The sequence below is a fragment of the Cyprinus carpio genome, chromosome A2 (assembly GCF_018340385.1).
Source record: "Cyprinus carpio isolate SPL01 chromosome A2, ASM1834038v1, whole genome shotgun sequence".
Taxonomy (NCBI): Eukaryota; Metazoa; Chordata; class Actinopteri; order Cypriniformes; family Cyprinidae; genus Cyprinus; species Cyprinus carpio.
In genome coordinates, this window is record NC_056573.1 from 22,382,746 (window position 1) to 22,410,325 (window position 27,580).

Below are 27,580 nucleotides of genomic sequence, written 5' to 3' on the forward strand. Positions count from 1 at the left end.
ATATTTATTATGTATATATAAATACACACACATGCATGTATATATTTAAGAAGAATATGTTATGTTTATATATTAAATATATTTATATATAATATAAGAATATAAGAATATAAATATATAAATGTATATACATGTAAATATTTTCTAAATATATAATTTATGTGTGTATTTATATATACATAATAAATATACCCTGTACACATACATATATTATGTAAACAAAACTTTTATTTTGGATGTGATTAATCGTGATTAATCATTTGACAGCCCTAATTATTATATATAACTATTGTTTTGGAATTTTAAGTAGAAATTTTTCAACCCCAATTAAACTTTTAAACCACGAGCAATACATTTTGAATTAAATATCGGTTATTAGTTGTGTAACTTTGTTAATTTTTTGTGTGTTATTTATTTGTATATTGTGTTATTTGTATTTGTGTGTTGTTTGTAATAATTTACAATTCATTAGAACATGACAATTCCATCACAAAAACCCAAAACATCCCCATAAACCGCTACTTTGTCGGCTTAGTATTAGTTTACACACACAGTATGATACGTACATAATGCTGCTAATCACAAATCCCCATTAAGCCCCAGTTTGTTGGATAACACGCAGGTCAGTGAAGGCCGGGGCGGGTTCTGCTGGGGTTCGTGTGCGTGATCGCGGATTGGTGGAGCGCGCAGAGGAAGCTTGTGCTTGACAACCAGAGAGCGGCAGGGACAACAAGAGCCTCTCGCCCCAAAACACGGAGGAAATAAACACTAGACAGTGCGTGTCGACACACCCTTGGCGGACCCACAGAGGATTTCTGCACTTCGCTTATATGCAGAGATTATCAGGTGAGATTAAAATTGCTCGTCGCGACGGTTATCGCCGTTGTTTTGAGGATAGGCGAGGCCGGGGAGGCTGCTGCTGCTGCGCCGCCGCCTGCATGACACACACTCTCCCCCCGCAGCTTCAGAATATGTCTGTGGTGGTGGATATGGGTGGATATCCGCTCTCACTGGTGCCTGATGGGATGTAATGGAGCTTATTTAGGACATAATCAGTGTAAGCGGTCAGATAGATGTATTGCAATGAACTCGTGTAAGGTTCACTGGTGGGAAAGCATGAGAAAGCAAATCTGCGTTTCCCATAGTGCATGTTTAGGGGTGGCGTGGCTTAGCGGTTCAGAGAATGAGCTTGTAATACTAAAAGGTTGAAGCCATTCATAAGCTACTACATTGTGCATGTTGTAGAAATGTATGGGTGGCCAGGAATGTATAATGTATATTCAGAGCATTCTCAAAGGAATAATATTGTTGTGGTAATACTTAATATTAATAAATAGTTTTCTCGTTTATGTAGTACTTATTCCTTTAGCTATCAGGAATAATGTGCACATTTTGGATAAAGTTGGATAATGTGATGTGATTGGATGTGACAGTATTGAGGAACAGGCTGTTTTTGTTTTGGTAGAATGGCAGGTCACCTCCCAAGCTTTTGTGTGTTTTCATTTGCATTTTCTGGTATGTTGACCTTTCTTTGTCATAACATTTAGTTTGGTATTTTAAATTAGAGAGTTAAGGTTGTTACTTTTTCACTTGTAGTCTTTAAGCACTGCAGTGATTTCTAGTTACAGTACATTACAGGGCTTTATAAACCAAAATAATAAATAATCATTATTAGCGACACTTTACAATAAGGTCCCATTAGCATTACATTTGTTACAGTGTCTTATGTTAACGTTAGGTAATAAAAATGCAACTGTACATAATACAACTTTTGATTTCTGTAATGTATTAGTTAATGTTGAAATGTTAAGTAATGCAAATGTTGAAGTGTTAAGTAATGTAGTTAACTAATGTTGGACCAGGACTGCCATCGGTGGTGGGGAGTTTGAAACATTGTCATTAGCCCTGTGATTAGAGGGGCCCTAAAGTCCTATATTATAGCCTAGCCTAGTCATTAGATCTGGAGAGTATAAAATTCCCATTAAAATTGTTTCTGAATTCATGTTTTTTAAATTTAGCATTGGCCTGATGACCACTGGTTGATTGAGAAAGTCCATACTACAACTGTTCTCAGATAAAACCATTTGCTAAATGATTTATTCGTTCTCCCATTGTTTCTGTGAAAGTTTGCCACCATGACGGCTGAGGAGATCATAAATGTAAAGGAAGTGGAGATCATCAAGGTGATGCTGGACTTTCTGAGCTCCCGCAAGCTGCACATTAGCATGCTGGCCCTGGAGAAGGAGAGCGGGGTCATCAACGGCCTGTACTCAGATGACATGCTCTTCCTCAGGTTTGATCCATAAACATCTTATTTGTAAAGTTCTTATTTGAATTTAAATCAAAATTAAAATCTTAATGTGACGGCGTTATGATCCTATCAGATAATGCAGGAGCCGGCAACCTTTTGGTCTTAAAGTGCCATTTTTACTTTTTCTGGTTAAACACAGTACCATCCTCCACCCTTCCACATAACCATTTTTAACAATTGCAGGTTAAAATGAACAAATATTATAAGTGAAACCTGATGATCCACGTTACATAACATAATTAATCAAAAACTTTGATTATATTACATGAATACTGTAGAATCTTAAGTATTTCTGAAGCAATTTTCTCAGAAAAAGTTCTGAACTTTTCAAAATCCTAAAAATGTTTTGCTTGTTTTTCCAGTTTAAATTAGACTTTGAATAACAGATTTACAGTTTGACCCTACTGAATGCCCCTGTGTGTGTGTGTGTGTGTGTGTGTGTGTGTGTGTGTGTGTGTTGTAGTTTGCACATCACTGTCACTGTCATTGTGATTCATGTGTGAAATGTTAAGAACAGTGTATACTGACTTGAAAATCTCCAACTTCATAGCACTAATATATTTTTCTGAAAACTAAGAGCACCAAATGCAAAATAAACTGTTAGCTGTCTCGCAGTGTTAGGAAAGTGAAACGGACTTAACCTAGACAATAGCACAACACTGCATTGATCTGCATTGAGCTCTCGGCGGCTTGTATATACAGCAGTCATATGCATGTCTGTTGACTAGCGCAAACACTTTAAAGGGGTCATATGATGCGATTTCAGTTTTTCCTTTCTCTTTGGAGTGTTACAAGCTCTTGGTGCATAAAGAGGAACTGTAAAGTTGCAAAGACTAAAGTCTCAAATCCAAAGAGATATTCTTTATAAAAGTTAAGGATCAACCACACCCCCCTAAAACGGCTCGTTCTAACACGCCCCCACATCTCTACGTCACTGTGTGGGAAGATTTGCATAACACCGCCCAAATTTTCACGCAAAGAAAAAAGGCGTAACATTTATTCTCTCTGTTGCCACAGCTGCCATGTTGTGGAGTCGCTGTGTGTTTTGTTGAAGTGAAACTTTGTTTGGTCTTCCAAAAGAGGACACGACTAGAAATCTGTGGTTAAGTTGTATTTCAACACTGTTCCAGAACAGTCCAACCCAAATATTCAGATGTGTGCTGCGCATTTTATGGAGGATAAGGACTGTTTCCTGAACCAGTAGCCTGCAATGCGTCTGTGGCACAACGGCTGTTTCTATAAAGTTGGGCAGTTCAAACTTTGCAAGGACAGTCTGGGCTTCTGATTCACAGCCTGTTGGTACGTTTTTTTATGTTTAAATAATTTGCCAATGATGATTCAAACGCGAGTTTTGAGCAGTAGAGTAGGCTTGTTGTTTGTTGTTTCTTAGATCACAAATGCAGACATGGTTTTATGTTTACGCAGCGAAATACACAACGCAACGTGTAAAAAGACAGTATAAGTCATTATAATCAGTAATTATGTCCTCACTGGATGCAACAAATGCCTCATTTGTAATGGGTTTTATTCGTTTTGTCTCGTCTAGTGATGTCCGGATCACGAACAAATATTTCTATTTAACCAGATCTTCTTAGTGAACCAGTCGAACCAGTTCACCAAATCTATCTGAATCGTTTGAAACAGTTCGCATCTCCAGTACGCACTAATCCACAAATAACTTGTTATTTGGTTTATAAACATGCCTATTACACTCCCTCTGACGTGAAATAAACCAATATCCCTAACTATTCAGTTACTCCTAACAGTACATTGACTGAACTGCTAAAAAAAAGCGATGATGGGATGTGCACGAGCAGAGCAGATGGACTGAGTCTCGTGCTGCTGCTGGCCTGGGAGACGGCAAAATATGTTAAGGGGCGTAACATTTCCGTCACACGCTTGAGGCATTCAGCCACTGAATAGCTGACCAATCAGAGCACACCTCGCTTTTCAGAACGATGAGCTTCGTAAAAATCGATGCTTTTCAGAAGACAGGGCATAGAGGAGAAACTATAATGTACATTATATGGAAAATAATGTGTTTTTTTTAACCTTAAACCGCATAAACACATTGCATTACACCAAATACACAAAATAATGTTATTTTTAGCAACGTTATATGACCCCTTTAATAGTGTTATGCAGGTTTAAAGAACTTTATTTAAATAAAATACATATACCTCTTTTTCTATTGCTTGTGTGTCGGTCATTATCCGTGTTGATGTTTCGATGCACCATAGGTTGCCGACCCCTTATATAATGGATAAGTTTGCATATTTATGGTGGTTGAACTCCGCATTGAAGTGATAAAATTGCTCACTTGTTTTTTCTCTGAGTGTTGCTCATTACTCATTGAATCGGTGCATGAGAATTTGGGTCCCTTTTCAGAAAACAGGCCCCTTATTAACAAAGGTGCCTTTCACACCACAGCCCTGCTTAACTCAGAATAGACTGATTAGGCATTATTCAGAGCTTTATCACCACGTTAAACTTACTAAACTTAGTTGTAGTGTGTTTTATATTGCTAATTTCCGTCTCTGATGTACTATTTGAGTGTGTTACAATGAAAATACCAGTCAGATAATGAAATGTTGATTTTTGACTTGTTTTCAAGGAAAAAGTTTCTTTGAATATATTCTAAACTTGTCTGAATTGTTCGTTGTGGAAGGTGGTATTATTAATGTGCTATTACAAGTCAAATTGTGTAGCCACACTTGTTCCAAGTTTAAACTCTCTCTGTCTCGCCCTGAACCATTCCTCCCGCCTGCAGGCAGCTCATTCTGGATGGACAGTGGGATGAGGTGTTACAGTTTATTCAGCCTCTTGAGTGTCTGGATAAATTTGACAGGAAAAGGTGAGAGATCAGCTCAGAATCTTTCTAGAATTGCATCTCGTATCGAATAGAAGTTTACTTGCATTTAAATATGAAGAAAATAAATTTAGTCTTCTACACTTTAGAATTTTGAATTATGATTTTGTGCATAAACAATACATTTTTAAGTGTTCACTGGCTATAGCAATATAAAACCAGCGATATTGCCCAAATTAAGAGCAGTCCAAATTATTTCTATGAATATTTCAATAAAATGAGGCAACATTGGTTTAACTTCACGGACTGTATATTGCGGCATTTTTCCATGTACTCTCAGGTTCCGCTACATTGTTTTGAAACAGAAGTTTCTAGAAGCTTTGTGCGTGAACAACGCCATGTCTGCTGAGGATGAGCCACAACATGTGAGTAACGTCAGTGTCACCATGACAACTTACACAGAAATGGTGTCTTGTCGTCAGATGCCACCATGTGATGTTTGATTTATTTATTATGTGGCACTGCTTTTTTTATTTTTTAATTGTGAATACTGTTAAAAAGTGATCAAATGTGACAGAAAAGACTTGTACATTGTGTCTTAAGCACCAAATCGGTACTTTAGAATGATTTCTGAAGGATCATGTGACACTGAACAATAGAGTTATGGCTGCTGAAAATTCAGTTTTGCATCACAGAAATAAATTATATTTTATGTTACATACAAATGCATCAAAATAGAAAAAAAGTTGTTTAAATTGCAATAATAATAATTTCAAATTTATTTGCATAGCGCTTTTCAAATAAAATTGAAACATGCCAGTAATATTGATGTTGATCTTGAGAGAGTATCTTGTCCATTAAACCATGGTAGCACCATGTGAAAAACCGATAAGAGCTTGTTTGCAAATGGCTCTGGCTTCTCTCTCATTCTCTCTCTCTGTGTTCAGTTGGAGCTGACCATGCAGGAGGCTGTGAAGTGTCTGCATGCTCTGGAAGAGTTTTGTCCATCAAAGGACGACTACAGCAAGCTTTGCCTTCTCCTGACGCTGCCCCGCCTCACCAACCATGCCGAGTTCAAGGACTGGAACCCAAGTACAGCACGCGTGCATTGTTTTGAGGAAGCCTGCGGCATGGTGGCGGAGTTTATTCCCGCTGACCGAAAGCTGAGCGAGGCGGGGTTCCGCGCTAGCTCCAACCGTCTATTCCAGCTTCTTATTAAAGGCCTTCTGTATGAATGCTGCGTCGAGTTCTGCCAGAGCAAAGCCACCGGAGAGGAGATCACAGAGAGTGAGATTCTTCTGGGAATAGACATGCTGTGCGGGAACGGCTGCGATGATCTCGACCTAAGCTTGCTTTCTTGGCTCCAGAACCTGTCGCCCAGTGTCTTTTCTTGCGCTTTTGAGCAGAAGATGCTGAATATCCATGTGGATCGACTTGTTAAACCTGCCAAAGCCGCTTATGCAGACCTCCTCACTCCACTTATCAGCAAGCTCTCCCCGTACCCTGCTTCCCCTCTTCGGCGCCCGCAGTCTGCAGACACCTACATGTCACGCTCTCTGAACCCAGCGCTGGACGGCCTGTCCTACGGTCTCTCTGGCCAAGAGAAGAGAGCAGCTGGTACGGGCAGAGGGAAAACTTCACCCATGTCACACTCGTTCGCTAATTTTCAACACCTGAACCGCAGTGTGATGATGGAGAATTCAGGATGTCACAGTATCTTTGAGGAGTCACCGGAAAGGTAAACATCACCTGACACACCTGAAATATTTGCATTAGAGTTTGAGATGCCTGACCCATTTAAAACAAGCTCCAGAATACTTAACCTGTACATATTTAATATGATCGGTGGCACCATTTGATATCGCTACTACAGTGCAAATTAGCTGATTTTTAGATGATTATCTGCAGTTATTAAAACCACAATGTCTTTATTAATTTGGTGATTTATTTTAGTGTACACTGCTTGTACTTTTTTTTTTTTTTTTTTTTTTAATGTTTTTGAAATAAGTTTCTTATGCTCACCAAGGCTGTTACAGTAAAAGCAGTGAAAAATTATTTAACAATTTAACTGTTTTCTACTTCAATATATTTTAAACTTTTATTTATTTCTGTGTTGGCAAAGCTGAATTTTCAGCAGCCATTATTTCAGTGTCACATGATTCTTAAGAAATTATTCTAATATGCTTCTCAGTTATTATCAGTGATTAGTGGTGCTGAAATATTAATATTAGTTAATATTATTATCAGTGCTAAAACAGTTTTTTAACCATGATATTTTATTCAAAAAAGTTCAAAAGAACAGCATTTATTTTGTAACATGATAAATGCCTTTACTGTCACTTTTGATCAATTCAGTGCATCCTTGCTGAATAGAAATATTGTTTTTTTTTTTCTTACCCTGAACTTTTGAAAGGTAGAGTATCACAGTTTCCACAAAAATATTAAGCAACAGAATGGTGAGTCAGTGAGCATAAGAGACTTATTTCAAAAATATTTTATTAATTCCAAACTTTTTAAGGTAGTGCACATGTATTGTTAGTTGTTGCATTGTATTATTGTTCAAAACACCCTGTAAAAAAACGGCAGTGTTCATTACATATTCAACGCATATTGAATTCTGAGACATTTTGATGGGTGTGGCAGAACAGACTTGAAAGCAGAATCTTTTCAGAACAAAGTCATTACAAAGGTGAGGTGTGTGTCTAAAAGAGTAATGTGGACCTCTGGTCTTGCAGCTCCAGAACTGAAACTCCATCTGATAAAATGATGAGCTCACCTGGTCCTCAAAACTCTCGCCCGGACTCTGCCCCTGGTCAGGATGCCTCAACCCCTGGTTCTGCCGAGAAGAATGAGGTACTTTGCCAGTCAATAAATCCATTGATATCTCCTGAACATTAGATAAAGCACTCAATACGTTTCTGTCAATGATGTTCTTTATTTTAATTAAACAGTATTGGACACAGGACAATTGAGTTCTAATAATATTTCAATTAAGCATTAATTTTTAGTGACATTCTAATTTATTTGTGCCAGCTGTTGTACAGCATGCTTCGTAATTATATGTCTGAGCAGTATTTGTTTTCATGTGCTTTCTCCTTCCTCAGAAACAGCCTGTAGCCCTTGAGCAGGGTCATAAATAACTGGCAAGCTCAGCTACTGCTTCCACTTTATCACTGCATACTGTAGTTGCAGAGGGCTTAGATTGGCTGTCACCAAGCTACAGTTGCTAGGCATGTGTGGTGGAATGTCAATAGAAATATTCTAGAATGTTGATTGATAAATTCACATTCTTTTTGTGTGAAGAGTTCTAGTATGTTGACCTTTACGGATTCCTCTTGTTTTAAGGGTTTTAGAATGTTGACTGTGAGAGGTTGTGGTGAAAAGAGTTCTAGATTGATCACCATTATTGGCTGTTGTAAATAGAGTTCTGGAATAATGACATTTAGTTTGCTGTAATTAAAATGTTGAGATTTAGAGCAGCATTGTTTTAATATCATTAGATACTATTAGTTTGTATTCATATTTATATTTTCAGTTTTTATTTTAAATTTAATTAAAGTTGAAATTTTATAGAAAAAAAATGTCTATATAGTTTAGTACATTAAGTTAAACTAAATGTAAAAGATCTGTTGCCTCGGGTACTAGTTGAACTAGTTTTTTTTATTATAATATAAAATATTTATTTTTATTTCAAGTAAAAGTTTTATGGTTGCAGTTTTTAACCATAAAGACCCTGCTAAAGAGGTGATTTTTATTTATATATATATATATATATATATATATATATATATATATATATATATATATATATATATATATATATATATATATATATTAATCAAGAGCTCTGGACTAATTACCTGTAGTTTTGTTCTGAGTCTGATTGTGTGTAATCAGGACCATTGAACATGAACAGCCAGTCAGCTTCACACTTTATGATGTTTTATTAACAAGGTTCGGGAGGAGCGCGTCAGATAATTAGCCTAATCAACACCGGTGGACCACAATCAAGTAATCAATACCACAGTATAAATACCGCTGACTTACCTCTATCTATTGACGGGTTATCAGCATCCCTCCTCCACCCCAACTCCTCACTTCAAGTTCACTTTACAACTAGACGGGGAAGGGGGGGTACTCTACGTAGATTCGGGCCATTCCCGAGCTCGGAGCCCTTCCCCGGACAGCACGCCAAATACGCATTTCATACCTCAGCTAATAATATGTAAGCGTGAACTAGTGAACCCTCTGCTCTGTTTACCCTGTTACGCACAGCCCTGTTCTCCTTAGGTCACATTCCATCAGGAAACCCACCCATCTTCTTTTTCTCTGTGATCACACACAAACATGCAGAGGATAATATGAGTTATTAGTTATGACAAGCACTTAGGGTCCTTTAGTCCATATCCTGTGGATTACAGAAAACTGGTGTGGTCATTCCAGCTGTGATATGCTCTCCATGACTCTGGGAATCTAAATTGTCTTATATTATATGCCTAAATAATGTTTAAGGCTTACTAAAAATTATTTGGTAAGTTATTATAACAAAGAAAACATCAGCTACTTGTATATCAACACTTTAACACTACATTTGGATCTAATAGGCCGATGAATTTGATATTTCTTTGATATTGATATTTTTGATATACTTTGATATTTCATCCAAATGCTTTGGATATATTTAAAGAAATATGTGGTTGGTTGCCAGTGGTCAGTAGTCTGGATGTGTTGATATCTCGGATAACAGAAGGTTGATTGCAGAGGCTCTGAGTTCTGTGACAACATAACACAGTTTCCTGTCTAGGTTTTTAATCTGTGGTAGTAATCACTGTAGAGCTGTGGTGTATTAAATCTGTTCATCAGTCCAGAAAGTGACTCCTCTTCAGCGTCTGTCTACTCGTAAGCTTTTAGTGTGAAATGAGAGTAAAGCAGTGTGTCTACCAAAGGATTTTTAGCCAGCTAAAAAAAATGCCAGACATTATTCTGAAAACGGCCAGCTGTGGGCGCTTGAGAACTCTTTGGTGGCACAGCAATTAGCTGCTTACCTGCTAACTCTCGGTTAGGCTTCACCAATGTCATACCTCTTTCTCTGTCTCCTCTGTTTCTCTATAGTTGTGGGAATCCACAGAGCAGTTTCAGGAATATTACCGCCAGCGTATGCGTGTGCAGCAACATCTGGAACAGAAGCAGCAGCAGCGGGAACTTTACCAGCAGATGCTACGAGAGGGCGGAGTCCAGCAGCATGAGGCCCCGCCCACCGCCAAGCACAACCTCACAGAAACCTTCCTTACCAGGTCAGCCAAGCTTCTCGTCACCACTAACATCACATCCAAAGGTCACTTGTTCTAGAGCTGCACTGACGTACATCACACCAGCTGATGTTTACAAACACAAAAACACAAGGTGAAATCTGATGCTGCTAAAAGCAGAAGGAAAGGATGCAGAGGAAAAGGCTTGGCAGGTTGAATATTAATGAAAAGCTAATGAGATGTAGATGAGAATGACCTCAGGGTTTTACAGATGGTGCAGTGAGCAGCCAGAGAACTCAAAGTGGGTGGAGAATTCCCAAAGGAAAACAAACACATATAAATGTACACACACATGGTTTTACATTTGCCTAGTGTTTCATTTATTACCAGTCAGGGCAGTAGCTTGTATTCATGGTTTCCAAGACATATTTTCTTCTCCAGTCTGACAAGTAGGTTATACCATGACTCAACATTTTTAAAGTAATACCATTAATTACTGTTTATCATCACATATATACAATATACAGTGGAGTAGTGTATGGATAGTCTGTGGAGTAGTTTATTATTTAGGATGTTTCATAAATTAATGCTTAATTTAGTTTTTACAGCAAACTATATTATAAGCAACAATTTGAATGAAAAATATATTTTAAAATATTTTATTTGGTTTGTCATCTTTGCTTTATTGACAGCACTCGATCTGATGTTAAAGCTTTATGAAATCCTTTAACTTTCTAGTTCCAGATTTAAGTTATATTTTGAATCCTATATTTTCAGTGTGGATTTTTGAACCCTAGTGTCCTTGAAATTCATTGTGAGTTATTAGTGGACTGTAAGCCTCTTTTGTTACCAGGTTATTCCACTCAATGACCGTCAATGACCCAGGGACTTGTGTGTTTCTTTCTATGTGTCAAATAATGGAAAGAGATGAGAGATTCATCAAGATTAAGGAGAGGTTAAAGCCTAAACATAATGATTTTAGATTATTTTTTAAAATAGATTTTAATAAATAGCTCCCTCTTTACAAAACAGACTCCAACTGTGTCAGTAATCCTCTCTGAGAATCTGCAGATTTGTTAAAGGATTTTTTTGGAGTATATTTATTGATGTTGTGTGAGCTGTCAGTCAAATAATTTTTTTCCCTACCCCTTACACGAAAAGTTAGTTTATTTAATGGTGCAAAAACTGAAATCTGAGAATCACTGAACTCATCTTCTGTTGCTGTGGTTACGACACACTTGTAAAACTGAATCGTAACAGAGGGAGGTTTTGGAACCATGCCGTTCCACTGGTGATGTCATCATTAAAGGTCACAGCCATAAATAATGCAGCATGTCAGAGGGGAAGGGAGGGCAGAAGAAACATTCATTGTTTTGTCAACAGAAGCCTTAGTCTACTGGTAGTGAGTTATTACAGAAATGTAGGATATTATTTTGAATATATATAAGGACAAGTAAACACAAATACATTTTATAAGCTGTATTTATTTATTTATTTATTTATTTATTTATTGTTTTGATTATAGATATTAATCTTCTTTATATGCAGTACAAAATTATTCACAAGCTACACATGTAATAAAGACTTCTGCAAGTATTTTTTTCCTACATTGTTGGTAAATTATACACCTAATCCAGTGATCTTTTTGTTTTATTTAAATTTAAATGCAAAATTATATTTAAATTTAATTAGTATTTTATGTTTTTGAGAAAGCTCCTGTTTTGTGTTGTGTGTGGTATACATCACGTGGTCAGTGAACGATCAGTGGGCTGCCCATGGCCATGCCACCTGAGACTAAGACTAGCTCGAAGATGACTTTAAACTTCCTGTTTTTGTGTGTACTGTATGTGTGCAGGTCTATTCAGAGACTGGAGGAGCTGAATGTGGGAATGGATGATTTGGGAGAAGAGGTGCAGGCTCTCTCTCAACAATGTAATGGAGGCAGTAATAACAACAGTGTAGCGAGAGATGCCTCAGCCACGCCACAGACACAGGAAGAGTGTGGAGGAGCCAGCGATGTGGTCACCAGCACTCCTCAGAGGTCAGTAGGTCAAGCAGCCTGCCCTCTGCCCAGCCAGTCTCCTGTACTGTCCCAGAGGTGAGTCTCACACTCAAATAATTTTTTCTTCATTAAAAGAGTTTGAAAATTCAGAGTATCCATAAAGTAAGATTGCTTTGGTGGGAAATATGAGCTTTTTGTCATATAAAGTTTAATTAAATGTTTTTTAAAAGTGAAATTTTATTGGAATGGTTTTTTTTATTACTGTTTGGGTTCTTAAGGGGGTTTTAAAAAGAGCTTGTTATCTCCTGCAGTGCCCAGCGAGACAAAACTGGACAAAATGATAGCAGTTTGACCCGCTCTAAAGGCCCAGAGGTACAGTGCCCCCTACAGATCAACATAATAAATCCAGGAAAGCAAATACTGTATCATAATTGATATGCAAATTTCTAAAGCCTCTAAATTATCAGCATGATAAATGTTGCTGAAAAACCTGTTGCACACAATCTACTTCCTGCCTTTTGTCATCTGATTGATAGTATATACTTTTTTAGTAAGTTAAAAGGCCTTTAAGTATCGCTCTAAAACACTCCCTTCAGGTTATGCTACATATATCTTTTTGTTTTGTTATCTTTAATTAATTTTCACCAAGATAAGCATAAGAATACATTTTATACTGTCATTTTTACTCAAATGTATCAAATATGATTTCGCTTTGAGGAATGTTTATTTGTATATCTCTTAATCATCACTGTGTTGCATTGCATTATATTCTTATAAAGATCTTATTGATATACAAACTGCCAGAATTTAATCTTTTTGGCCATATAAATATCAGAAACTGCACCAAATTGCATATTTTTGCTTAGTTTGGGCCTCTGAATATTTTTTTCCAGTGCTCCTCAGGTATGTTTTATACTACACTCCTGTATCATACTCCTGATGTATCAAATATAATTTTCAACAAAAAACATGTCAGGCTATACAGGGTTAACATTTACTGAATAAAACATTCTTATTCTGTCTCTCTCTCTAAAGGCTTTAGTGTTGGTTTAATTACAGCTCTTTAAACTTCTCAGATCAAACCCAGATTAGGGATTTTCTGGATTGTTCTAGATTAATATATGACCTAATCTTCAAATTAACCCTTCTCACATACAGAATGTGTTTTTATGTGTGTGTAGCAGAAAGATAAGTCTAAAGCCAAGTTTGTGATGGTCAGCACCCTGGAGGATACTCAGGCGGTCCGGGCCGTGGCTTTCCACCCCACAGGGACGTTATACGCTGTCGGCTCCAATTCTAAGATGCTGCGTGTGTGTGCCTATCCTGACACTCTGGACACGAGGTCAGCGGCCCACACACTGCATAAAAACCTGCTTTAATGATCAAACACGTTATAGATGATAGGACACAAGCAAGGACCTAAAATCTTAATTTCAGCAATAAAACTGTGATTATAAACACTATGAAGTGTTTGAAACTTCTCCTTTTAGAAAACATGAATACAAATTCTTTTTCTCACTATCAACATTTTATCAGTGCTTATTATTCTAGACAAAAATATTTGTCTTTATAATGTTTCATTCAAATTTGACTTGCTAATTCCAAACCTGTATGAATTTCTTTCTTCTGTGGAACACAAAATAAGATATTTTGGAAAACGTTTGGAAACAAAACTATTTGGTTACCAGCATTCTTCAAAATATTTTTTTAAAATGTTTTTTAAGTCAGTCATACAGGTTTGGAACACCATGAGGGCGAGTATATAATGACAGAATTTTCATTTTTGGGTGAACTACTCTTTTAATTTGTAGAGAATCCGAATCTTTCAGTTGGCCGTTGAATGTTGATATACTGTAGTTGTATTGTTGTTTCTCTCAGTGGTTCGGGCACGAGTAAACCTCCTGTAATCTGCTTTAAGAGGAACAAGCATCACAAAGGCTCCATATATTGTGTGGCCTGGAGCCCTTGCGGACAGTTACTGGCCACCGGCTCCAACGACAAATACGTCAAAGTGCTACCCTTCAACCCTGAAACCTGCAACGCTACAGGTGAGAGAAAGAAAGATATCCATGAGTCTTAAAGCAACACACTACAAACAAAAACACAGTTTTTTTGGCTTTTTTATAACGTTGTATTTTCTTCTGTAGATTTCAATTACATTTCTTTTACCTAAATGATTTCCTGGGCTCAGAAATCTCAACTTTAGTAGCAATTGCATAAACCATGTTTGTCCTTATATCATTCATCTTCACATACACACACACACACACACACACACACACACACACACACACACACACACACACACACACACACACACACATATATAAAAACCGCCCCTGAGCAGTGCTGTAAAACTGATTAATCATGATTAATTGATGAAGGATATATATAAAAAAACACCTTATTTCAAAAATATGGTGAAATTTTTAGGAATTTTCAGATTTTTCAGATTTTCAGATTTATCGAATAATAAAAAGAAATATACAAAATCCCCTCTGTAAAAATCTTTAATGTCAACCAATTTTTTTTACAATTTTGAACTGATTTCTGTTCTGGAAATGTATGCAAATTAAATAACATCTCATTTGAACATTTGAACAATGAACTCACTTAAACATTTCAGAAAACTTGTAATACAATTTTTAATGTAATCAATCAACTGGGGAAGTATGGTGATATCTATTAGTTACATGACTGTTGACTTTTAATTTATATATTTAAATCCACACTTCTTCAGTAGGCACGTTTCCATTAAAGATTTGCACAAAACTTTGGTGATATTTTATAAATGCCAATAAAAAAGAATTGCGATTCCATTAACCAATGTTACTCGACTAAAACGTAATCTTTTGCCTCTCGCAATAAGTCATGGCAACGGATTTTGGTGGGATTTTGGCTATATTTATTCAAAGGAGGCGTATGCATGTATCTTTACAGAAGCACAGAAACGTGCTTCAGAAACGTGCGTGGCTCGGCTGGTATAAACACAAGCATTGACTAGAATGACTGTAATCAGCTTCAGTGGCCGTATCAGAGCCACGCTGCACTGCAGACATGTGCAGTGTAAATTGTCTAAGCATTAATGGTAGTGAAAGCCCCTTATACTGGAGGGTGGCCATGTATGAAGTGTTTCTTGGAGGTTATAGTACATTGAAGAATGATCATATGACTTTTTACATATGCCATGTGAACTGTAAATGCTAAAAAAAAAAAAAATAATAACATTGCACTTTTGTGAATTATTCCTTTTTCGCATTGCCTGAAAAACCACCTTGTGCGAGCGTAAAAACTTTTTTGCGATATTTGGGAGTTTTTGTGAAATTGACGCGTTTCCATTAGGTGTATTTTCAATTCGCAATTTTAATTTGCGCAATTTGAAGGGTAATGGAAACATGCCTAATGACTGTCTTTGCTTCAGGCCCTGATCTGGAGTTTAGTATGCATGATGGGACCATCAGAGATCTGGCGTTTATGGAGGGTCCTGAGAGTGGAGGGGCCATTTTAATCAGTGCAGGTGCTGGAGACTGTAACATCTACACAACGGACTGCCAGAGAGGACAGGGCCTGCATGCGCTCAGCGGACACACAGGTACACAAAAAAAAAAAAAAGATTTTATATTATATAAACACACAGATCCTCAAAAATATGCTGGTTTGTGTGTTCTCTCTCTTCAGATCATATCCTGTCTCTGTACACATGGGGGGGCTGGATGATAGCATCTGGCTCTCAGGATAAGACGGTGCGTTTCTGGGACCTGCGTGTTCCCAGCTGTGTGAGAGTGGTGGGGACTGCCCTCCACGGCACAGGTGGGCTTCACCTCCTTCATTTTATTCTTTCATTGTTACTTTGCCTGCCAGTTTCTGATGGTAGCTGGTTTTGTATGGTTTTTAGCTGGTCTACACTAGTCATTTATGCTTATTGGCTGGTTCAGACTGGTCTTTCTAGACGGTTGACCAAATGCTAGTAAGGCTGAAATGGTCATGGTAGAGCATTTAGGTCAAGCTGATCCGAAATGGTAACAGCTATCACGTTTCAAAAACCAGCTTGACCACCTTGAGCTGCTATGACCTGATTTTTCAAGCAAAGAAACTGTATATCTGGGAACATTATGTGGCTGCCATTTCACATACAAATGTGCTTTAATCTGCCATTTTGGCATGATATTAAAATATTTAAGTCACTTTCAGACCAGTGTTATTTTAGTATAATTGATATAATTTTAAAGGTTTTATTTTATTATCAGTTTTTATTTTTCATGTTATTATCTGTTTTCATGTTATTTTTAGTCAATTTTAACATTCAATAATGTTGTTCTGTTTTTGTCATATTTTATAACTTTGATTTTATATTTTTTATTTATAAATATTTTATTTTATAATAATAAATATTTATAAAGTACGGAAGCCCTGAACCGCATGGTGGAGAAAAAAAAAAGGAAACTTATCTCGTTATTTCGACTTAAGTCGTTATTTCGACATAATAACTCGTTATTTCGACTTATTAAGTCGTTATTTCGACATAAAAACTATAAAAACCAACTTATTAAGTCGTTATTTCGACATAATAACTCGTTATTTCGACTTATTATGTCGTTATTTCGACATAATAACTCGTTATTTCTACTTATTAAGTCGTTATTTCGACATATTAAGTCGTTATTTCGACTTATTAAGTCGTTATTTCGACATAATAACTCGTTATTTCGACTTATTAAGTCGTTATTTCGACTTATTAAGTCGTTATTTCGACATAATAACTCGTTATTTCGACTTATTAAGTCGTTATTTCGACATAATAACTCGTTATTTCGACTTATTAAGTCGTTATTTCGACTTATTAAGTCGTTATTTCGACATAATAACTCGTTATTTCGACTTATTAAGTCGTTATTTCGACTTATTATGTCGTTATTTCGACTTATTAAGTCGTTATTTCGACATAAGTCTCATTATGTTAAGGCTTGTGTTAAGTTCAGTATGATCCACTAGAGGGCAGAATAAGACCGAGAATCAAAGAACGCATTGTAGTTATGTTGACCTTAAGCACTTTTACAAGTTGGTGCTCCAATTTCTCAGAGGTTTTGTGCTAATTGCCAGTATTGCTCTTTCATCCACATTTTTATCTGTTTGATTTGCTTTATTTGTTAACTTTAAACAATCATATTATCGCCTATTATTTTTTCTTCAATATTTTGCTTCATGTGCTTGACCTTTATTGTCCCGATCAGAAATTCTGTTTTAATCAACTTGGCTTGCACTGTGTTAGCCTACGACTACAGGTTCCACTACTGTGGCTATTATTATTATTATTTTATCTGTTATTGTTGTTGCTGTCCGTGATAAGAGCAGACGATTTGGCAAAACGAGTGTGGTCGTACGAATTCGTACGAATAAACCACCTACGAATTGCCGTGAGATCGGGTTGTTAATCCTGCAGATTATTTGCTAGCGGTTCTTACAAAATAAAATAATAGCTAATAATAATAAAAAATAAATAAAATAATCGTATATTTTCACGGCTGCTGCATGTTACTGACAAAACAGAAATTACTGTATTCATAACCAGGTCCGGATTAAGACCAAACTGGGTCTGATGCTGCAGCCCAAAAAGGGCCTTTTTTTTCTCGGCATTGGTGCATGTGCGTTCGACACTCAACATACACGCGCACTCAGACCGACCAAGAAGTGACGCAATCAGCCAGCCTTTATTAAACATGAATAATAATAACGACTTATTATTGTAACAACTTGAGATTAACATCAAGCTATGTAATATCAACATTAAAAATCAATTGTCTGAAAAATGAAACAATCTAAACCAGATAAACTTATCCTAAGCATATAACTCTTACTTACAACCTATTGCAAGCGCGTATTCTTCGATCGTTTCAGTGAAGTCAAGGCTGCGCAGCAGCTCATGCTCAATGCTCATAAGCTTAACCTTTCCTGCCCCATCGAAGACCGCAGCTCTCCTTTGACTATTCCCAACTTTGAAAAGCTCCACTCGCCGGAGGCATTGGACACCATCATGCACAGATAGATGCGCAACCCAATTTCGACGTTTGGAAATGTCTGAGAAAAATTCAACGATGACAAAAGCTTGTAAAAGCTCTGCTGATTCGTTCACAGTCACCGGTTTCTGAGTGCGCATAAATGCAGCAAACTGTATCAGCTAATTTTGACCGATTAATAATCAATTAAACGGTTTAAAAAGGTTTGCTGAATGGTTAAAATACGCTACGCGTATAAAAAAAAGATTATATTTAATTCAGAAATAGACCTAATGCAGACACAAAATATTAACAAATATTAGGCTAATAAACACAGTAAACTAGGCTATTTAGTTCCCCTCACTCCACAACAAATCCTTTCAATTAACAGTATTTAGAAAAGAACAAGAATTAAAAATAAAAGAAGCTATCAATATTAACGACAAGCCAAAAACGAATTAATTTAGGTTAAAACGAAACTGAAACCACAAAATCAAATATTTCCGTATATGTGATGTTTTTGAATGTCAAATTACTTCACTCACGTTCCAATATCCACGTGAAACTAAATGTTTTGCATAGGCCCAACATCACGATTTTAATATTTAAACTGAGTAGTATGTGTGTGTGTGTGTGTGTGTGTGTGTGTGTGTGTGTGTGTGTGTGTGTGTGTTTCCTTCATGTAAGACTGACTGTATTTTATTATGATAAACAGGCTGCATTGTCAACTGTGTGTGCGCATGCTGCACGGCTGCAATCACTTTATTTTTTTTTAGGACTCCTTATAGTCATGAATATAATCCGAATTGTAAAAGGTTTGCCTTTATTTGTGTACATTCACAATAAAAAACAAATTCTCTGTGATTTTGTAAAATAAGCCTAAAGAAAAATAGGAAGTCGCTTTCTGCCGACTTCATTTCGCGCAGCACAAAAATGAACTGAAACTCAACTACTCTTTGCACAGTTTTTCTTCATTTTCTTAATTTATGATTTAGTAAAAAAATATATTTCTGGTGTAGGCCTATTCATTCGTTATATTTATATAGGCCTATATATAGCCTAACTTTATGTTTTTTCTGTTAGTATTTTTAATGGGTCACAGACACCCTTTCTAATTTAATTCAATTCTAATTTAAGATAATCTTGTTGGTTAATGGTTAATAATCGGTCGGTTAGGGGAAAAAAATAACGAAATTAAAATCCCTAGTTACGTCAGTAACATCACGGTGCTAAAAAAAATATAGAATGATAGCAACTGTATAATAAGTAATGCTGTTTGTGCGTCTGAAAGTCGGACCCCAAATTTCACTATAAGAATTATTTTGAGGTTAATATAGCAAGGTAAAACACCTCCGTGAAGTTGGCACCCCATAAAAAGGAATAATCACCAAAACTATGCCATTCGTTTGTGCTACGTTTGTGCTGATTTGTGCCGCAAAAATGAATGTTTGTACTGGTTTGGTGTTTGAGATATTAAATATTCTTTTTTTTGACCGTGTGACGTCACTCTCCACCGCATGTTGCCCAAATCGCTGTAAACCAGCGCAGTTCGTTTGTGCTCGATTTGTGCCCATTTGTGCCGTTAAATCAAACACTGTATCTATTTTCCTTCCGTATATATAACCAAATTATTTTCGGAGGCCGTGACGTCACTCTCCACCCCAGTTCCTCTAAATCGCACGAAACTGGTGTCATTCGTTTGTGCTCGATTTGTGCCGGTTTGTGCTGTTGAAATGAACGTCAAATATATTTCTCCTTCTTAGAAATAACAAAAACAATTCTGGGCAGTGACGTCATTCTCCACCCCATGGCGTCCAAATCTCTCCAAACCGGTGCCATTCGTTTGTGCTCGATTTGTGCTGGTTTGTGCCGTTAAAAGAAACCCTGTAACTATGACCGCTTCTTTTATATATATAAAAAATAACCTTTTTTCGAACAGTGACGTCACTCTCCACCCCATGCAATCTAAATGCTTCCAAACCGGTGCCATTCGTTTATGCTCGATTTGTGCTGGTTTGTGCCGTTCAAATTTGTATTGTATCTATTTCCCGTCCTCAAAAATAACAAATACAAATCGGGCCAGTGACGTCCCTCCAAACCGGTGCCGTTCGTTTGTGAGGTATTTGACCTCCGTGAAGATGGCCCCCCACCCAACGCAAAACTGGTTTGTGCCGGTAAAAGAAACAACCATGACCTCTTCTTAAAGATAACAGAAACATTACTCTCCTCCCCTGTTTTAGCGTGGCCGCAGAGTTAAAAAAAAAACTACGTGCTCGTGCTGCCTTAAATTTTTAAGTTTAGTCAGCTCCAAGTTTTACTAACTTTCGGTTTGGAGAGATTTGGACGCCATGGGGTGGAGAATGACGTCACTGCCCAGAATTGTTTTTGTTATTTCTAAGAAGGAGAAATATATTTGACGTTCATTTCAACAGCACAAACCGGCACAAATCGAGCACAAACGAATGACACCAGTTTCGTGCGATTTTAGAGGAACTGGGGTGGAGAGTGACGTCACGGCCTCCGAAAATAATTTGGTTATATATACGGAAGGAAAATAGATACAGTGTTTGATTTAACGTCACAAATGGGCACAAATCGAGCACAAACGAACTGCGCTGGTTTACAGCGATTTGGGCAACATGCGGTGGAGAGTGACGTCACACGGTCAAAAAAAAGAATGTTTAATATCTCAAAACACCAAACCAGCACAAACGTTCATTTTTGCGGCACAAATCAGCACAAACGTAGCACAAACGAATGGCATAGTTTTGGTAATTACTCCATTACACTGCTTTCCAAACTCACCAACAAGTTTTACCTCGCTATATTAACCTCAAAATAATTCTTATAATGAAATTTGGGGTCCAACTTTCGGACGCACAAACAGCATTACTTATTATACAGTTGCTATTATTCTATATTTTTTTGCACCGTGATGTTACTGACGTAACTAGGGATTTTAATTTCGTTATTTTTTTCCCCTAACCCGACCGATTATTAACCATTAACCAACAAGATTATCTTAAATTAGAATTGAATTAAATTAGAAAGGTGTCTGTGACCAATTAAAAATACTAACAGAAAAACATAAAGTTAGGCTATATATAGGCCTATATAAATATAACGAATGAATAGGCCTACACCAGAAATATATTTTTTACTAAATCATAAATTAAGAAAATGAAAGAAAAAACTGTGCAAAGAGTAGTTGAGTTTCGGTTCATTTTTGTGCTGCGCGAAATGAAGTCGGCAGAAAACGACTTCCTATTTTTCTTTAGGCTTATTTTACAAAATCACAGAGATTTGTTTTTTATTGTGAATGTACACAAATAAAGGCAAACCTTTTACAATTCGGATTATATTTATGACTAAAAGGAGTCCTAAAAAAAATCAAGTGATTGCAGCCGTGCAGCATGCGCACACACAGTTGACAATGCAGCCTGTTTATCATAATAAAATACAGTCAGTCTTACATGAAGGAAACACACACACACACACACACAAACAAATTCACACACACACACACACACACACACACACATACTACTCAGTTTAAATATTAAAATCGTGATGTTGGGCCTATGCAAAACATTTAGTTTCACGTGGATATTGGAACGTGAGTGAAGTAATTTGACATTCAAAAACATCACATATACGGAAATATTTGATTTTGTGGTTTCAGTTTCGTTTTAACCTAAATTAATTCGTTTTTGGCTTGTCGTTAATATTGATAGCTTCTTATATTTTTAATTCTTGTTCTTTTCTAAATACTGTTAATTGAAAGGATTTGTTGTGGAGTGAGGGGAACTAAATAGCCTAGTTTACTGTGTTTATTAGCCTAATATTTGTTAATATTTTGTGTCTGCATTAGGTCTATTTCTGAATTAAATATAATCTTTTTTTATACGCGTAGCGTATTTTAACCATTCAGCAAACCTTTTTAAACCGTTTAATTGATTATTAATCGGTCAAAAATTAGCTGATACAGTTTGCTGCATTTATGCACACTCAGAAACCGGTGACTGTGAACGAATCAGCAGAGCTTTTACAAGCTTTTGTCATCGTTGAATTTTTCTCAGACATTTCCAAAACGTCGAAATTGGGTTGCGCATCTATCTGTGCATGATGGTGTCCAATGCCTCCGGCGAGTGGAGCTTTTCAAAGTTGGGAATAGTCAAAGGAGAGCTGCGGTCTTCGATGGGGGCAGGAAAGGTTAAGCTTATGAGCATTGAGCATGAGCTGCTGCGCAGCCTTGACTTCACTGAAACGATCGAAGAATACGCACTTGCAATAGGCTGTAAGTAAGAGTTAAATGCTTAGGATAAGTTTATCTGGTTTAGATTGTTTCATTTTTCAGACAATTGATTTTTAATGTTGATATTACATAGCTTGATGTTAATCTCAAGTTGTTACAATAATAAGTCGTTATTATTATTCATGTTTAATAAAGGCTGGCTGATTGCGTCACTTCTTGGTCGGTCTGAGTGCGCGTGTATGTTGAGTGTCGAACGCACATGCACCAATGCCGAGAAAAAAAGGCCCTTTTTGGGCTGCAGCATCAGACCCAGTTTGGTCTTAATCCGGCCCTGGTTATGAATACAGTAATTTCTGTTTTGTCAGTAACATGCAGCAGCCGTGAAAATATACGATTATTTTATTTATTTTTATTATTATTAGCTATTATTTTATTTTGTAAGAACCGCTAGCAAATAATCTGCAGGATTAACAACCCGATCTCACGGCAATTCGTAGGTGGTTTATTCGTACGAATTCGTACGACCCACACTCGTTTTGCCAAAATCGTCTGCTCTTATCACGGACAGCAACAACAATAACCAGATAAAATAATAATAATAATAGCCACAGTAGTGGAACCTGTAGTCGTAGGCTAACACAGTGCAAGCCAAGTTGATTAAAACAGAATTTCTGATCGGGACAATAAAGGTCAAGCACATGAAGCAAAATATTGAAGAAAAAATAATAGGCGAAAATATGATTGTTTAAAGTTAACAAATAAAGCAAATCAAACAGATAAAAAGGTGGATGAAAGAGCAATACTGGCAATTAGCACAAAAACCTCTGAGAAATTGGAGCACCAACTTGTAAAAGTGCTTAAGGTCAACATAACTACAATGCGTTCTTTGATTCTCGGTCTTATTCTGCCCTCTAGTGGATCATACTGAACTTGACACAAGCCTTAACATAATGAGACTTATGTCGAAATAAAAACCTAAAAAACCAAAAAAAAAACATAAAAAACCGAAATAACGACTTAATAAGTCGAAATAACGAGTTATTATGTCGAAATAACCGACTTAATAAGTTGAAAATAACGAGTTATTATGTCGAAATAACGACTTAATATGTCGAAATAACGACTTAATAAGTCGAAATAACGACTTAATAAGTCGAAATAACGAGTTATTATGTCGAAATAACGACTTAATAAGTCAAAATAACAAGTTATTATGTCGAAATAACGACTTAATATGTCGAAATAACGACTTAATAAGTCGAAATAACGACTTAATAAGTCGAAATAACGAGTTATTATGTCGAAATAACGAGTTATTATGTCGAAATAACGACTTAATAAGTCGAAATAACGACTTAATAAGTCGAAATGACTTAAGTCGAAATAACGAGTTATTATGTCGAAATAACGACTTAAGTCGAAATAACGAGTTATTATGTCGAAATAACGACATAATAAGTCGAAAAAATTGACTTAATAAGTCGAAATAACGAGATAAGTTTCCTTTTTTTTTTTTCTCCACCATGCGGTTCAGGGCTTCCGTAATAAAGGTTTATTTGTATTATATTTAATTTTTATTTTAAACTAAATGCAATGGAGAAATGTTACCATGACAACTTCAAGGTTTTTTTCTCTATAGTTTTTCCTATAATGCATTGTAATAGTTCAGTACACAGTGTTTGTCTTTTTATGCCCCATTCAGAAATATTGTGAGAAATTTTTGACAAAATGAAGTGAATATAAATCTTGTCTCCTCAGTTTGTGATTGTTCATGTGGTTTATGTTGTGTGTGATTTGACAGGCAGCCCTGTGGCGTCGGTGGCGGTGGACCCGAGCGGGCGTCTGCTGGCAACAGGGCAGGAGGACAGCTCCTGTATGCTGTATGACATCAGAGGAGGACGCATGGTTCAGACGTACCGACCGCACTCCAGCGATGTCCGATCGGTGCGCTTCTCCCCCGGAGCTCATTACCTGCTCACGGGATCCTACGACACCAAGGTCATCGTCACTGACCTGCAAGGTGAGATCTCAGACGCCCCTTAGTTCTCCCTGAGTGTTGATGAATTTAATACATGAAACCAGTGCTATTATAGTATCACTGAGATACTATTAAAGTTTTTGTTAATATTTTGAATTATGTTCATTTTTAATATTTTCTGTTTTAACAAAAGTAAAAAGTTAGTAATTTTGTTGTGTTTTTGCATTTGTAGTTTTTATTTTATTTTATGTCTATACAGTTTGTATTCATTTTAGTTTGTTTTATTTTTAGCTATTTTAGTCAAGTGCATTTTATTTCAAGTAAATTTGTTTTTTATGGTTTTAATTTTAATTTTAAAAACTGTAAAAACATTGCATAAAACCCCCCTTTTTATTATTATTTTTTCTTTTTTACTTATTTCCTTTTTTATATTTTAATTTATTTTACTACATTTTTACGCCTCCAATGAAACCAGTGTTATTGAAATACTATTATAATTTTTATTAATATTGTGAATCAGTTTTTATTTAGATATTTTCTATTTTAATTTTAATTTTAGTTGAAGGTACGTTTGGAATTTTGTCATTTTCATTAGTCTTTGTAGTTATTTCAGTATATCAGTGTATTTTACTACATTTTTACACCTCTATATACTGCAGGCCAAAAATGACCTATAGTATAGAAATCCATTTTCATTATTATTATTTTTAGATTAGAAGTTACATGGTGGTGAGAGAGAGTAGGGCTGGACGATATGACCTAAAATCTAAATATCAATATTAATTGAACATTTTACCATTATTGAATGATTTTTGATTTCAATTGACAAGGTGGGATATTTTTTTCTAATGATAGAGTGCATGCCTCATCTTTGTGATTTTAAAATAATGGGAAGGAAACACAAACTATTTATGGTTATTTATTGAATATTTCAAACAATTGAAATCAGAAAGCACACAGCTTAAAATTAAAAATCTTATGAAACAATCACATTTCAGTTTTAATGTAAAAAGTCAGTTTTGGACAGGACACTTCTAATGGATCAGCAGGCTGCGTATCCTGTGTGCTCATAGCGTTATAGATGTGAATCTTACTCATGATCACTGTTGCATGTGATTTTGCTCCCAGTGATTGTTTTTCCTGTCACTCTAAATCTGTTAACTCAAGGTTTTCAGTGTGTAATGGAAAAGACAAAAATGAAAAGAAATGGGAAAGAAAAGTAATTAGTATTTGCGTGATATTTTTGTCAGCTACACTTATATTTGAGTGCGTGTTTGCAGATGTTATAATGTAAATATATATTTTAACATTTTTAAGCATTTAACACAATGTATGTTTTAAAGCAATTAAGTTTCAGATGATTGTATGTGTGCACAGGTGACCTGACGAAGCAGCTGCCGTTGACCGTAGCTGGAGAGCATGCTGATAAAGTGATCCAGTGCAGGTGGCACACACACCACCTCTCCTTCCTGTCCTCCTCAGCTGACCGCACGGTCAGACTCTGGACAGAGGCCACATAGAGCCAGCTCTGGCCACTAGAGAGAAACAGCACATGTATATACAGTATGTGTGTGTGGCACTGTGCTTCTGTTTTAAGTCTGTCTGTTTGTTATGAGTGTGTATTTATTTTGTGTTCCTGGATATTGAGTTCTGTAACAATGAATGGCTGAAATCAGTGCAAACCCTTTTTATGAACATAATATCTGATTGACTGCCTGAGTGTCTGATAGCCCTGAGCCATATTGGGATGCAGTGCTTTGCTGTAGTGTGCTTGCTTATGTATGTGCTACCCATTCAATAATTTAGCAAACACTGAACCGTCCCTCCACACCACACATGCTTGGATAAACACAGACTCAGTGGTGTCATATGATCTATACTGTGGCCTTCCTCTCTGTGTGTCTGCTCTCCAAATATCTATACTTGGCTGTTTGAATCTTGCCTCTGGAATTAGACACAGTATTCATGATCGGAGTCATTTCTGATGCATCACTGCAGACAGAATGAATGCAACGTATTTGAGTGAAAGATGCACATGCAGTCAAATGCTTGGCTTAAATACAGACATTATGACCTGTTGCAAATACTGTATCAAAATTCAGAGGCTCGTGCAAATTTCAAAAGTAATGTTAATGTAAACTGCCTTTGTAAATGCTGTCAAATAAGTCCATAATTTGTTGAATTGTACTGTTTTTGCTTGAAACAGTTTGCAGCACTTGTAAGTGTCTCTGAATTGATGGCATGCACGATTCAAAGTATTGAATTTTTAAATGTAGATTTATGAAGGGAATCTGTGTCCTATTAACTTATGTCTATACGTAGTGCTAAAAACATTAAATGAAATGTTTGGGCATTGGCGCATAGGTTTGTTAACGGGTGAAATCGTTTGATATTATGGTCTTGCACTTTTTGTGTTTTTTAACATCCACCTCCTGTTTTGTTTCTACAGCACTTTGTTTTGGGTAGTTTATGTTATATATTTTCTAATGATGTAGATTTTATTTAATCTTAAGATTTTGTTGTTATTAATGTCATTAATTTTAAAACGAAGTCAAACATGTTGACACAGTTATGCTAAGCAGTTCTCATTTGAAGTCATGTAGTGAAATATTGTGTCGTTCATGTAATCCTAATCATATTTGGACATCAGTGACTACAGTAAAGTGGGACAAGTCTGCTGCTGTTGTGTCTAAATAAATAACCCTATCCTCTACTCTTGTTTCCATTCATTTGAATTAAGCACTTGTTGATCATGTTTTACTTTGATTCAATTTTTCACACGTGTAGTTCATCACATTAACTACGGACATGTTCTGCTAACTTTTGACAGCCATGAATTATCCAAATACCTCGTCTTAACTTTAAACAGACATGTTGTTTCATTTTTCAAACCGACTGCTATAAAAAGTTAATCGAAAATGACGTTTTGATACATAGTCGAAATACAAAGTTAGTAGTAACATTAAGTAACACATTTTGAGCG

At 36.3% G+C, this 27,580-nt stretch overlaps 1 protein-coding gene across 2 annotated transcripts; it reads left to right on the forward strand.

Moving 5' to 3' along the window:
* The first annotated feature begins 608 nt into the window (after nucleotides 1–608).
* Nucleotides 609–27,310, forward strand: LOC109061528 (WD repeat-containing protein 47-like). 2 transcript variants are annotated; one of them, XM_042710861.1, is made up of 15 exons: nucleotides 609–846; nucleotides 2,127–2,293; nucleotides 5,082–5,165; nucleotides 5,461–5,545; nucleotides 6,068–6,858; nucleotides 7,856–7,973; nucleotides 10,233–10,414; nucleotides 12,225–12,467; nucleotides 12,683–12,743; nucleotides 13,553–13,713; nucleotides 14,250–14,419; nucleotides 15,793–15,963; nucleotides 16,050–16,181; nucleotides 24,421–24,639; nucleotides 25,975–27,310. In XM_042710861.1, exons 2-15 carry the CDS (start codon nucleotides 2,136–2,138, stop codon nucleotides 26,115–26,117), a joined length of 2,718 nt encoding a protein of 905 aa, XP_042566795.1. In that variant the 5' UTR covers nucleotides 609–846; nucleotides 2,127–2,135; the 3' UTR covers nucleotides 26,118–27,310. The 2 variants fall into 2 exon arrangements, with proteins under 2 accessions (XP_042566795.1, XP_042566801.1); XM_042710867.1 differs by having other exon boundaries at nucleotides 610–846; nucleotides 13,556–13,713.
* Nucleotides 27,311–27,580: the final 270 nt, after the last annotated feature.